This window comes from Lepidochelys kempii, chromosome 12, assembly GCF_965140285.1.
Source record: "Lepidochelys kempii isolate rLepKem1 chromosome 12, rLepKem1.hap1, whole genome shotgun sequence".
In the NCBI taxonomy this organism is placed as follows: Eukaryota; Metazoa; Chordata; order Testudines; family Cheloniidae; genus Lepidochelys; species Lepidochelys kempii.
In genome coordinates, this window is record NC_136391.1 from 41,278,491 (window position 1) to 41,290,918 (window position 12,428).

General features: G+C 57.6%; 1 protein-coding gene and 1 long non-coding RNA gene across 3 annotated transcripts in view; one reads left to right on the plus strand and one right to left on the minus strand.

The window, feature by feature from the left end:
• The window catches only part of TANGO6 (transport and golgi organization 6 homolog), a 93,855-nt gene extending 88,577 nt beyond the window's left edge, over positions 1 to 5,278 (plus strand). For both annotated transcript variants that reach the window (XM_073308309.2, XM_073308310.2), the window contains one exon: positions 4,043 to 5,278. In XM_073308309.2, coding sequence (XP_073164410.1) covers positions 4,043 to 4,219 — 177 coding nt within the window. In that variant the 3' untranslated portion in view covers positions 4,220 to 5,278. The remainder of the gene's footprint in view (positions 1 to 4,042) is intronic.
• Positions 1,282 to 8,830, minus strand: LOC144929171 (uncharacterized). Its single transcript, XR_013634502.1, has 3 exons — positions 8,275 to 8,830; positions 3,985 to 4,510; positions 1,282 to 1,861 (listed from the first exon to the last, which is right to left on the minus strand). It is a non-coding gene; the product is annotated as an uncharacterized LOC144929171 (long non-coding RNA).
• Between the last annotated feature and the right edge of the window lie 3,598 nt (positions 8,831 to 12,428).

A 12,428-nucleotide genomic window follows, 5' to 3' on the forward strand; every position in this document is an offset into this window, starting at 1 on the left:
ATTTATTATATGGCAGTTTACCAGGAGGAGGATTCCAGTGAAGTTGCTGTACCTGAACAAGCTGCTGGTTAAGGTGGAAGAGTTTTGCTACCATCCCAGTGCAGCGCAATGCCTGTTGAATGACTAACTTCAGGTGGTGGCTGGTGTACAAATTACTGAGGTAGCCTGCTGAATACAGGGAGGCATGTGGCCTAGTGGACTGAGCACAGGATTGGGAGTCAGGAACTCCTGAGTTCTAATCCCTGTTGTGTCCCTGACTTGCTTTGGGACCTCTGTCTGTTTCCCCCTCTGTGAAATGGAGTTAGTGCCTTGGGCATGCACTGGGGAGGGATAGGAGGTTTGACAATGTGCATGCTAGGTGCGGTGTTGCATTGGTTATGGTTTTGAGGGGTTTCTGCTGAGGCCTAGCTGCTGTTTCAAGAATCCCAATATAGGCAAATTTCCTGGGGGCCTCCCCTTTCCCACTTTCCTCCAAAACACACACACGTAGAAAGCCGCCCCCCCCCCCAAAAAAAATCCTGCGTTCGGTGCTCAGCAGGTGCAGGATGTGCGGTTATTGCTGTGAAGGGGAGTGGAGCGAGTCTGGCATTAAAAGTGCAGTAGGTGAACTTCCCCCCCAAGGAGCAGTAGGTAGCGCTCATGCAGGCATGTGATGCCAGCTGCCCTTTGGATCAGTGGTGCAGTTGCGGAAGTGCCCGCCGCATGCATGGCCGAGGGAGAGGTCAGGTGTGCGGCGGGGAGGGGATCTTCAGGATGAAGATTAGATGCCCTGTCACAGGTGTGGGTCGGTTTGATAAGGCATGAACTGAGTTCTAATCTATCGCATCCCAGAGAAGCCCTGTCGACACAATAGCTTCCTCCCCCTGCAGCAGGGCGCCCTGGGGACCCCTGGTTGGACTCACCAGTTGATAACTGGGCCAGTGTTCCATTCACACCACACTGGATCTTCATAATGGGGGGAGAGAGCTAGGGCCAGCAATGGCCTGGGTCCAGCAAAGCTGTTCCTGGCCTTGCCATGCTTGTCCATGGGCAGCCGTATTCCTGGGGAGGAATGAGAGTGGCTCCGAGCTCTGCCGCTCAGGACTGGCGATAACAGCAGCCACTTGGGCTTCATGCTCCGGGGCTCCACATGTTGCACTGGGAAGACTCGCAGCCTTGTGGTCCCACAGAAACATCACAAACACCCAATTCAAGGCTTGGATGCAGAGCAAAGTGGAGAAAGCCCAAGGACTTGCACACTAGTGAGCCTGACAGATAAAATCCCCTTTCCCAACCCACCCTCTGGCTGTGCATGTCCTTTCCAGCTGCCCCTCACTTCCTTTGCAGCATCTCTGCTGGGCAGGGCTGACAGCAGCTGCAGGTCCCTGGAGTCTCCCCTTTTTGGTACATTTTGTTGGCACCCATTTCCCTTTGCACGGAAGAGGCACACCCTCCCTCTGATCTTCAGAGCCAACAGCTGAAACACCAGGCACTGGGGAAGGGAGGTCCAGGCCGGGCCATTCAAAGTATCTAGCTCCTTTGAGTCTCTGGATGAACGACAATGGCTCTGGTGAGAACCCAAGGACTTGCCTGTTTCTTCCCTTCCCCATGGGACACCTTCTTCCCTCAGCTTGTGAACATGAGGGACTCTGCCTCCGTATCAGGCCTGCCTGCCCATCCCTCTCCACAGCAAGGGGAGGTGGCGCTGGTGGAAGGTCCATGTCATTCGTGCTGGAAGTGGCAGTGCCCTGGGCTGTGTGTAAAACTAACCCTTCCGGTAGCACGTTCTCAGCTGGCTGTGCAGAAAGTCTGCTCTCTTCATGCCTGGCCCCATGTGGCCGGGGGACCCAGGCTGGGCAGTGCTGTGCCAGTTGCAGGTGACCTACAGGAATACAGCCAGAGGGAGAGGTTTTGATAGGTTGCAGGTGGTCATGGGCTTATGAGCCTCTCACGCCAAGGAAGGCATCTAGCCTTGTCTCTCTCTCCTTGGCCTCTACTGCTGATTGCTGGATTCTCCTGCCAGGGGGTGTGGAATTCCCCTGCTCAGGAGTAAGACTGAGGAAAGGGGAACTTGGCACAGGAGCCCTGTGGACAGTTTCCTGTGTCACAGGTAAAACATGTCAGTGCTATATCTCGGAAAGCCGTGGGCATTGCCATGGGGGCATTCATGTAAATGCAGTGACTGAGGAATGGCCCTTTTATTCAGGGGCAAGGACTTTTCCCGCTCTCCTTGCCAGTTATTTGGTGTTCCCAGCAGCAGAATTTGTTTGGCCACCTTTCCCTTGTTAAAGGAAATAGTTCTCTGGCTCTTGGGAATTCCCAGAGACGGGCTGGGATTGCACTACGCTTTGCCCTTGCTCGGCTCCTGCTAGAAGTGGATGCCATTGACGAGTTCTCTCCCACCCATTGCTGTGCCATCGGGTAACACAGTGAAGACGAGGGGGTGCAGGGGACAAAGCCTTTGGATAACCAAAGGCTGCAAAAGCCAAGGAGGGGAGGGGGATCATTTAGGGCAGTGGTTTTCAAACTGTGGGTCATGACCCAGTACTGGGTCATGGAATGGAAGGCACTGGCTTGCGGTGGCTCTGGTCAGCACTGCCAACCAGGCCATTAAAAGTCCCATTGGTGGTCCCTGCCCAGCTAAGGCAGGCTAGTCCCTCCCTGTTCTGACACCGTGCTGCACCCTGGAAATGGCCAGCAGAAGGTCCTGCTCCTAGGCAGGGGGGCCATAGGGCAGGGGCAGTGCATGGAGCCCCGAGCACTGGCTCTGCACTCCCATTGGCCAGGCTGGGGGGGTGGTGCCTGCAGGCGAGAGCTGCGTGGAGCCACTTGCGCGCTTCCGCCTAGGAGCTGGACCTGCTGCTGGCCACTTCCAGGGTGCAGCTCAGTCCACGGTGCCAGGACAGGCAGGAAGCCTGCCTTAGCACCCCTGCTGTGCGGCTGCCTGGGAGCTGCCCGAGGTAATCCCGTGTCCCAATCCCCTGTCCTAGCCACCACCCCGCAGACCCAGAGTCCCTTCCTCACCTCAAACCCCTCTGCTCCAGCCCAGAGCCCTGACCCCATCAAGTACCCCAACCCTCTGCCCCAGCCCTGAGCCCCCCCAAACTTGGTGTGTCAGGCCAGAGCCTGCCCTGCTCCCTGCGGGATGGTGCCACTGTAGATACGGAGCTGCGCATCACACAGCACTGAAGGAAGGTGTCCCTGGGCGTCAGCTGAGCCCACTGCTGGTGTGTCAGCCCATGCCGGGGAGCAGCCCCTGCCCCAGGGCCCTTTCCAGGATGAGAATGGACGCCAGAGTGTTAGCGGGCTCGCTACCAGGGCAGGGAAGGACTTTGTGTTTTCAGGCATCTCTGGACTTCATCTATCCCTGCCATTAGGAGATGGGATTTTCTGACCCATATGCATGTCCAGAAAGGCCTTTGCCCAAATCCCAGAGATCTAGAACCTCCTGCTCCAAAGCTGTGAAAGCCTGGTTCTGTGCATCCCTTCCCCATGAACGTCACACGTGCTCACACCCTTCTCTGGTTCTCTCCCCCGTCAGCCAGGCTGGATTGTGCGTGCAGCTCTGACCTATGGGGGCAGCCAGTGCTCCTACGGAGCAGCGGGTCACATGGCAAGTGGGTTAGTAAGGGGTGGGCGCGCACAGCCAGACAACGTGGCTAATCTGTATGTGCTTCAGTTCCGGAGCCGAGGAGCTAGAAACCTGCCCTGGGGAGAAAAGCCACCACCGGCCTGTTTTAGGGAAAACCCAGTGGCTCAGCATCTGCTGTGGGGAGTGAGCACGTTCGGTTGTAGCTCTCAGTGTTTACAGAGGAGAGGCTGTATCATAGTCCCTCTCTGACAGGTGGGGAAACTGAGGCACAGAGGGGCAGGGATTTGTCCAAGTGATCCTACTGCTGTGATTTGCTGTAGTGTCCTGTGACTTGGCTGAGCCTGGGGTGCTGGACAGAAAGTGACAGGTCCCTGACCCAATGGGACACGCTGGTGGCTTATGGCTGGCTGTACCTAATGTGAAGGCAGATAATGAGCCTCTTGGAGGTGCTGACTGTCCATCTCTCCCCAGGTTCTCAGGGATGTGCTGCGGGATCTCTACCGCCTGCTGAAGTCAGTGGTGGCTTCTGACCGGGATGAGGTCACTGTGCTTCACGCTCAGCTGGCCTTGGAGGAACTCGATGACATCATGAGGAGGGTCTTGTTTCCCCCCCAAACCCTAGAGAAGAAGCTCGTGGTCCTGCCTTAGCAGGACAACAGGCCAGCAGGGTCGAGTGCCCCCAGCACGACTTCCAAGCCGACTCACACCTGCTTGTCTGTGCCAGCACGCAGTGCCAGGAGAGGCCGGATTCCTGCATCCCACGGCCTCATCTCTCTTCCCCTTCTGCCTCCCGGTTTGCTGAGAGCATTTAACACACTGTAGGATGTGCTTAGAATTTGCTAGTCCTCCAGAGGCTCCTGCCCCAGCCTGTGTGACTTGGGGCCTGCCAGCATGTGTTCTGGCCTGTCTGCCTCAGCTATGAATGAGGCCACGTGGAATCTGCAAGAAATCAGAAAGTCACAGTGAGGGCTCCCTGCCTGTGTAGACTGCAGCATTGCTCAGGGCCGGCACAGCTACGGGTGGCAGCTTCTCTCAGTGACGAGCATGACAGGAACTCATGCCGGGAGTCACTTTTAAAACCGAAACCAGACTTGTACTGAACCCAAAGGCAGGGCAGGAAAAAATCCCCACCTGTGAAGAATCCATTTGCTCTGCCTTCAGTTCATGTTTAATGGGACAGCTGCCAATGAAACCACTGGCACGTCACAGTGAGGAGGCACTGGCATCGGGGTGGCTCTGGCCCAGGTACATCCCAGAGAGTTCAACCGGTCTGCCAGGTGCAGAGCCCCCCCTGCCCCCATGTGTTCAGACTGAGGGGACTCGCTGCTCAAAATGCAGAGACCTTATTCAAACAACGGCCTCTCTCCACGCCCGTGGGACTGGCTCCTCGGCGAGAGGTGAAACACAGGGACTGGAAGTCCACTCTCAGGTTCCCTCCCTGCGTTTGACCGTGCTGCGTGTTGCTCTGCACTGCTGTTCACCCCCGTTTCACTGGGGGCTCTCCGGCATTAGCACTGTGCTGCAGGGCTGGGTTTCAAATACCTTTCCGGGGGACTTATTTACAAAACCTCCCCCATGAGCCCCCGCTGCGGTGCCTGGCGCGGGTGGGGTATGTTTGACGTTGTTTTTAACAATACCTAAAGTGTGGGCCAACCTTGTGGTGGCAGGGCCCCCTGAGCTGGCTATAAAGGACCTCTGTCGATATCACGACCTGTAAAGTCAACCTGCGTGGTCCCTATCTCCTGGGCAGAGGGAGGGGCACGGCAGAGCATGCTGTCCTGCTCTCGCCACGGAAGCTGGCCCCCGGTACCATGCTGGAGAGCGTAGCCCAGACCAAGCGGGTGCCCTGTGGTGTATGTGCCCGAGGAAGGGAAATCGGAGGAAATGGGTTTGTTTTCACTTGCAGAGGAGAGGGAAGGGAATTGACCTGGACAGTGCCCTGGGAAATGCAAAGTAGGATCCAGCCCCTCCTTCCCCTCGAGCTGTCCATGTAGCCTGGTACCTGACACCTCCAGGTGGATGGGTGCTGTGCAGTCAGGGGATGCAGACCGCACTCGTGCTGATCTGTCGGACAGGCTCAGCCAGGTCAGACCTGCAAGGTCTGTGTTCTCCCGCCCTGCCTGGGAGCAGGTCAGCACTCTGCGGGCGGGAAGGTGCAGCTTGCCGGTGGCCACCTGCTGAGCACTTTGGGACCAGCAGGTGCGAAGACCTGTCTGAGAGCTGAGGGCGGTTGCTGCTGGGCTGTAGGGAGCTGGCAGCTGCATGGGCTACTGCTTCCTTGGCAGCTCATCTCTTGAAGCCCTGCTCCTGGAGCCATATGCCTACAGGAGAATCTCAGCTTTGTGCGTTTTAAAAGGAGGGTTGTGGCCCTCGTAGTGGTGAAGAAAAGCTGGAAATGCAAGAAGGCAAAGAACCAGAGCCAGGTTCAGTCTTTGTCAAACTCTCCTGAATTGAAGCCTATCTTGTGTTGTGGGGGGGGCCTGACTGGTGATTTTTGAGGGCCTGGCACTGAACAAACCCATTGACCACTTCCTTAATGGACACCTCCACTTAGGCAGTGGCTGTAGTTGCCACCTGGCAGCAATGGGCAGCACAGGAGGAGGTGGGGTTCCTGGGCTGGTGAAGGGGCAGGGAGGCTCCTGGGACACCTCTCTGAGATGTGGGGAAAGCTTGCGAAGCCCTGCATGCCTCTTCGCCCCGAGCCCAGTCCCTCTACGTCAGCTGCATGGGGTGAGCCAGGGAGGGGCCGGCATCGTGGGCGCTGGGCTAAAGCTCCATCCAGCTCCACTGGTCCCTGGAGCCTCCCTTAAAAATAATGGGGCTTTGGATTGGAAAGTGATGTGGTGGGGGCTTGTGGCATGTCTGATTCCTCCCTCCTGCTTGGGGGTGACCAGGGGCCCAGGCTTCCAGCACAGGTGGAGACCAGACCAGGGTCGGGAGAGAATGACTCGCTGCCCTGCTTTCACTGACTCAGCGACCGGACAGGATTCTTCTCCATGCTCTCTTGGGATCCCGTCTGAGGCTGCGGGCAGTGTGGGGAGGAGACAGCAGCTCTGGGGAGGCCGGGTTTATGGGAGATCTCTCTGCTGAGCCAGCTGGGGCAGGTTCACCTACCTGCCATGCTACGTGCCCCTTGCTCGGGCCTCTGAGCCAGAGCCTGGCCCTCCAGCCCGAAAGGCAAGGTGCTGCAGGGCTCCCTGGGGCAGCCTCACACTGGCTGGCAGAAAATGCACCAAAATCTCTCTGCAGTGGACGGGGTCAGTGCAGAGGTTCTGCCTGTGTCTCCAACTCCGACAGGGAGAGGAGCTGCCTTTGGCTCAGGCTCTGCAGGAGTGGGCACTGCTGCGGCTGGGTCAACTGCATCCTGACCTCTTAGAAATAACCTGAGAGCAAACATTAAAGCCTGGGATCCCCGAGGCTTCTGCCTGGACCCCGCACCCCATCTGTGTGAGCCCAAGGCCCCGGGTCCCTGCCTGGACCCCGCACCCCATCTGTGTGAGCCCAAAACCCCCGGGTCCCTGCCTGGAGCCCGCACCCCATCTGTGTGAGCCCAAAACCCCCGGGTCCCTGCCTGGACCCCGCACCCCATCTGTGTGAGCCCAAAGCCCCCGGGTCCCTGCCTGGAGCCAGCTGAACACTTGTGTGAGCTACAAGGTCCCTAGATGTCCCGTCACACCCAGTCCTGCTAGTTGCTACCCCCCAGCACCGGTACCATGTCCCCCGGTGCCTAGGGCTGCTGGGGCCTGCAGGGCCGTGTCCCCAGCCCCTCTGGTGACCCGCAGCCATGCTGGCTCAGAGCGGAGCCTGCCAGGACACCTTCCCCTGGGCACCTGCACCGCAGCCCCCAGCTCAGCCCGCGGCCCACGCTCCTCGCCAGCGGGGTGATCACAGGGCCCGCCGCGCTGCCCAGCGGGGCTGGGAGCCTTGTCGCAGCAGCGGACGGACGAGGGCAGATTTCCCGGGGCTGCCCTCGGCCCCGCTGCCCCTGCGAGTGGCGGTGTTTCGGACACCCGGGTCTGTGGCAAGCACCGAGCCCTTTCGTTGCCCATCGCCAGGGCTGCGCAGCTGCTGGGCCAGCGGCCTCCCCCGGCGGGCAGCACCACGGCGGCTTAAAGCCCCTGGGAGCTCCGGGGCCGGCCCGGGGCGGGGTGCTCTGCGCGGGCCCTGGGGAAATGCGATGCCGAGCCGTCCCCGGGCCGGGTGCCAGGACCCCCAGGGTTGGGGGCTGATTCGCAGCCCTCGCTGCCTCCCCGCCGCACCCTCGGCAAACCAGCCCGTTCCCCCGGCTCAGCACCTTGATCTGCCGCCGCCGGCGGGGGCCGGGGAAATGGTTTTATGGCGTCTAGGAATCGCTTTATGGTCTGGGCTTTGATCTGCGGGGAAGCGGCCGCCGAGGGCAGGCGCCTTGGGCTTGCCGGAGGGCGCCGGGGTGCTGCGGGGTCAGCGCCCGCGCGTGGGCGGCCCCTCTCCGGCTTCCACCGGGCTCTGCTGCCCTGCGGCTTTGGCCGGCGAGGCCCCTTCTTCGGGGACCTGCCCGTTCGGCAGTGTCCATGCCTGAGCTCGCCCCCGCCTCGGGCTCGCACCAGCGGAAGATTTTTGAATGACAAGTCTCTTTAATGCTGGTTCCTGGGCTGCGGGCTGCAGTTCTCCCGCTGCAGACAAGGGGGTTTCTGTGCAGGAGAAGACGGGAATTTTATTTATACCTTGGGAAGTGCTTCTGCGGGCAGCCCCGGGAAGGGAAGAAAGGTGAGAGGCGTCTGGGAGCTGCGTTTGCCTCAGAAGGTGAGACGTCGCAGCGCCGCGATTTTACAACGAGTTGGCCCGGGGGTTCCGCACCTGCTCAAACGCTACCTGGGAAGGAGCAGAGAGGTTAATTGTGTCTGTGGGTCTGTGTGTGCTCCCGCCCTCGCTCCCCGCCCCCAGGCCCCCTGCGCCTCCCTGCGCCCGGGCATCGCGCCAGAGGCTGCCGCCGTCGTCCTGTGCCCGAAGGCGGAGGCAGGGAGAAGCCCCTGCCCTCCCCGCGGCCCGGCAGCTCTAAGCGGACACACGGTGGAGCGGGGCCGTTCCAACCTCGGCTTTCTGCTCAAACCCTCCCCGTCGCCGCTGGACGCCGGACCCGGCCGCAGGGGCGTGGGCGCGGCCTGGCGACGGGGCCTTTGCGGGTTTCTCGCCCGTGCGGCCGGCTTGTAACAGGCGCATCCGGCCGGCGCGGGGCACCGGCTGCCCAGGGCTTCCGAGCAATTGCCCCCGGGGGCAGTTCTCAGGGCTGCGGGTCTTTTCTCAGCGCCCCCCGCTCTGCCCGTGACGGGCGCGGGCAAGGGGCTGCCGGAGACGGGGCCGGGGACCGGCCTCCACTGCGCGGGGAGAGCTCGCGTCCCCTCAGGGGCTCTGCTGCCGGTCGGAAGCAGCAGCTTCCGCAGGAGGAAGCCGGGCCCCAGGGGAAGCTCCCCCCTCGCCTCCTGCGGGGAGCTGGGCCCCGAGCGCAGGAGGCTGGTCACGACCATCGTCCTTCGCCTTGCTCCCGACCCCCCGGCGCCTGCCAGGCTCCCCGGCCCCAGGGCCAGCTGGGCGCCGCAGCGGGAGGGACCCGCCAAGGCACGGAGCGCAGCCCCCGGCCGGTTCACACTCCCTGCGGCCGCCCCATTGCCCTCCGCCCCGGGTCCCCGAGGGGAAGGCCGGGGCTGGAACTCCGGCTTTGTGCGAGTGGCAAGGTGGGGGGAAGCCTGCGGGAAATGGCGGCTGCTGGGAAGTGGGGGGGATTTGTTCGCCCTTTGCGCCTCGGAGTGAGGAGGGGCCTCCCTGCTCCACGGCCCCAGGCGGGTGCAGGCAGGGGGGCGTCTCGCTGGGGCCTGCGAGCACGCACCGCACAAGCCCAGCCACAGGAGGGCCGGCCACGCAGCCCGCAGCCGGGGCCCGCAGCAGAGGGACGCGAGGAGACAGTCACCTGCTCGGCCGGGCTGTTGGGAACAGGACTCAGGCCGGCACCCTGGCATCCGCCCGAGCCCCGGTCTGGGGCTGACCCGGGCCCCTGGCAGTTAGCTGGGAAACACAGTCTCTCTCTCCCTCGGAGGCTGCCTCCTGCCCCGGGCGGAGCTGAGCTCTCTGTGCCTCAGAGCAGCCAGCCCAGAACAAAACCCCAGCGTGCCCCTTCCCTGGCGGCTGCCCCCGGAGCTGGGTATCTCCCCTCTGCTTCAACGACCGACAGCACCTCAGGGAGAGGCAGCGGGGGGAGGTTGGTTCTGGTGGCCCTGGCTGGTCATTTGTGTGGCTCGCCGCTGGCCTCCCTCCAACGTGTGCCCCTCTTTCCCAACGCGCAGCGCCCGCCATGGGACACGGGACTCCAGCTGAGCCTGCACCGGAGCCAGGCAGAGCGGGACAGTGACCTCCCGGTCCTTACATCCGACACTGCTGTGGTTCGCGTCGGAACACTGCTCCTCTTTGTCCCCGTGGCCTTAGGCTGCTGACACGTTCCCTCTGGGATCCACTCTAATCCCCGGATCCCTGTCTGCAGCCCTGCCGCCTACCCGGTTAGTCCAGTTTGTCCTTGTGCCATTGATTTTTCCTTCCCATGCTCAGCACTTTGCACTTTCCTGTGCTGAATTTCATCTTGATTACTTCAGACCAGTTCTCCTACGTAGCAAGAGCCTTTTGAATTCTAACCCTGTCCTCCAAAGTGCTTGCAACCCCTCCCAGCTTGGTGTCAGCTGCAGATTTTATAAGCATATAGTGCACTCCATTATTCCAAATCGTTAATGCGAAGGAGCCTGGACAGTGGCTTGTGGGACCCCAATAGAGACATCCCCCCAGTTTGACTGAACCACTGACAGTTACTCTTTGAGTACAGTCTTCCAACCAGTTTTGCACCCAATTTATAGTAATTTCATCTAGATCACAGTTCCCCAGTGTGCTTATGATAATGTCATATGGGGCTATGTCAAAAGCTTTGCTAAAATCAAGATCTATCACATCTGCTGCTTCCCCTTTATCCACCACACCAGTAACCCTGTCAAAGACAGAAATTAGCGGGTTTGGCACCATTTGTTCTTGACAAATCCAAGCTGGCTGTTCATTATCACACTACTATCCTCTAGATAGTTACTAGGCTGTCAAGCGATTAAAAAATTAATCATGATTAATTGTGCAATTAATTGCACTGTTAAACAACAGTAGAATACCATGTACTTAACTATTTTTGGATGTTTTCTACATTTTCAAATATACTGATTTCAGTTACAACACAGAATACACAATGCACACCACTCACTTTCTATTTATTTTTAATCCAAATATTTGCACTGTAAAAACCCAAACCCAAATCACCAAATTCACCTCATCCAAGTACTGTCATGCAATCTCTTTAACATGAAAGTTGAACTTACAAATGTCAAATTATGTACAAAAAAAACTGCATTCAAAAATAAAACCATGTAAAACTTTAGAGCCCACAAGTGCACTCAGTCCTACTTCAGCCAGTCGCTCAGACAAACGAGTTGGTTACATTTGCAGGAGATCATGCTGCCCTCTTCTTCTTTACAATGTCACCAGAAAGTGAGAACAGGCGTTCGCATGGCACTGTTGTAACCAGTGTCGCAAGGTATTTATGTGCCAGATGCTCTAAAGATTCATATTTCCCTTCACGCCTCAACCACCATTCCAGGGGACATGCGTCCGTGCTGATGACGGGTTCTGCTCGATAAGCTATTACCAGCAGGACAGTGGGGTGGGAGGAGGTATTGTTTCATATTCTCTGTGTATATATAAAGTCTGCTGCAGTTTCCACGACATGCATCCGATGAAGTGAGCTGTAGCTCACGAAAGCTCACGCTCAAATAAATTGGTTAGTCTCTAAGGTGCCACAAGTACTCCTTTTCTTTATCCAGAGCAGTGCAGACTGACGGATGTTCATTTTCATCATCTGAGTCAGATGCCACCAGGAGAAGGTTGATTTTATTTATTTATTTATTTATTTATTTTTGGTGGCTTGGGGTCTGTAGTTTCTGCATCAGAGTGTTGCTCTTTTAAGACTTCTGGAAGCATGCTCCACACCTCATCCTTCTCAGGTTTTGGAAGGCACTTCAGAGTCTTAAACCTTGGGTTGAGTGTAGCTATCTTTAGAAATCTCACATTGGTACCTTCTTTGCATTTTGTCAAATCTTCAGTGACAGTGTTTGTAAATCAAACAACAGGTGCTGGGTCATCATCCGAGACTGCCATAGCATGAAATACAGGGCAGAATGCGGGAAAACAGAGCCGGGGACACACAATTCTCCCCCAAGGAGTGGGGTCACAAATTTAATTAACGCATAATTTTTTTAACGAACATCATCCATGGAAGCATGTCCTCTGGAATGGTGGCCGAAGCATGAAGGGGCGTACGAATGTTTAGCGTATCTGGCATGTAAATACCTTGCTATGCTGGCTAGAAAAGTCCCATGCGAATGCCTGTTTTCACTTTCAGGTGACATTGTAAAGAAGAAGCGGGCTGCATTGTCTCCTGCAAATGTAAACAAACTTGTTTCTCTGAGCAGTTGGCTGCACAAGAGGTAGGACTGAGTGGACTTGTAGGCTCTAGAGTTTCACACTGTTTTGTTATGGAGTGCAGTTATGGAACCCCCCAAAAATCTATATTTGTAAGTTTCACTTTCAGGATAAAGAGACTGCACTGCAGTACTTGTATGCAGTGAATTGAAAAATACTATTTCCTTTGTTTGTCACTTTTACAGTGCAAATATTTGTAATAAAAATAATAGAAAGTGAGCACTGTGCACTTCGTATTCTGTGTTGGAATAGAAATCAGTATATTTGAAAATGTAGAAAAACATCCAAAAATATTTAATACATTTCAATTGGTTTCTAT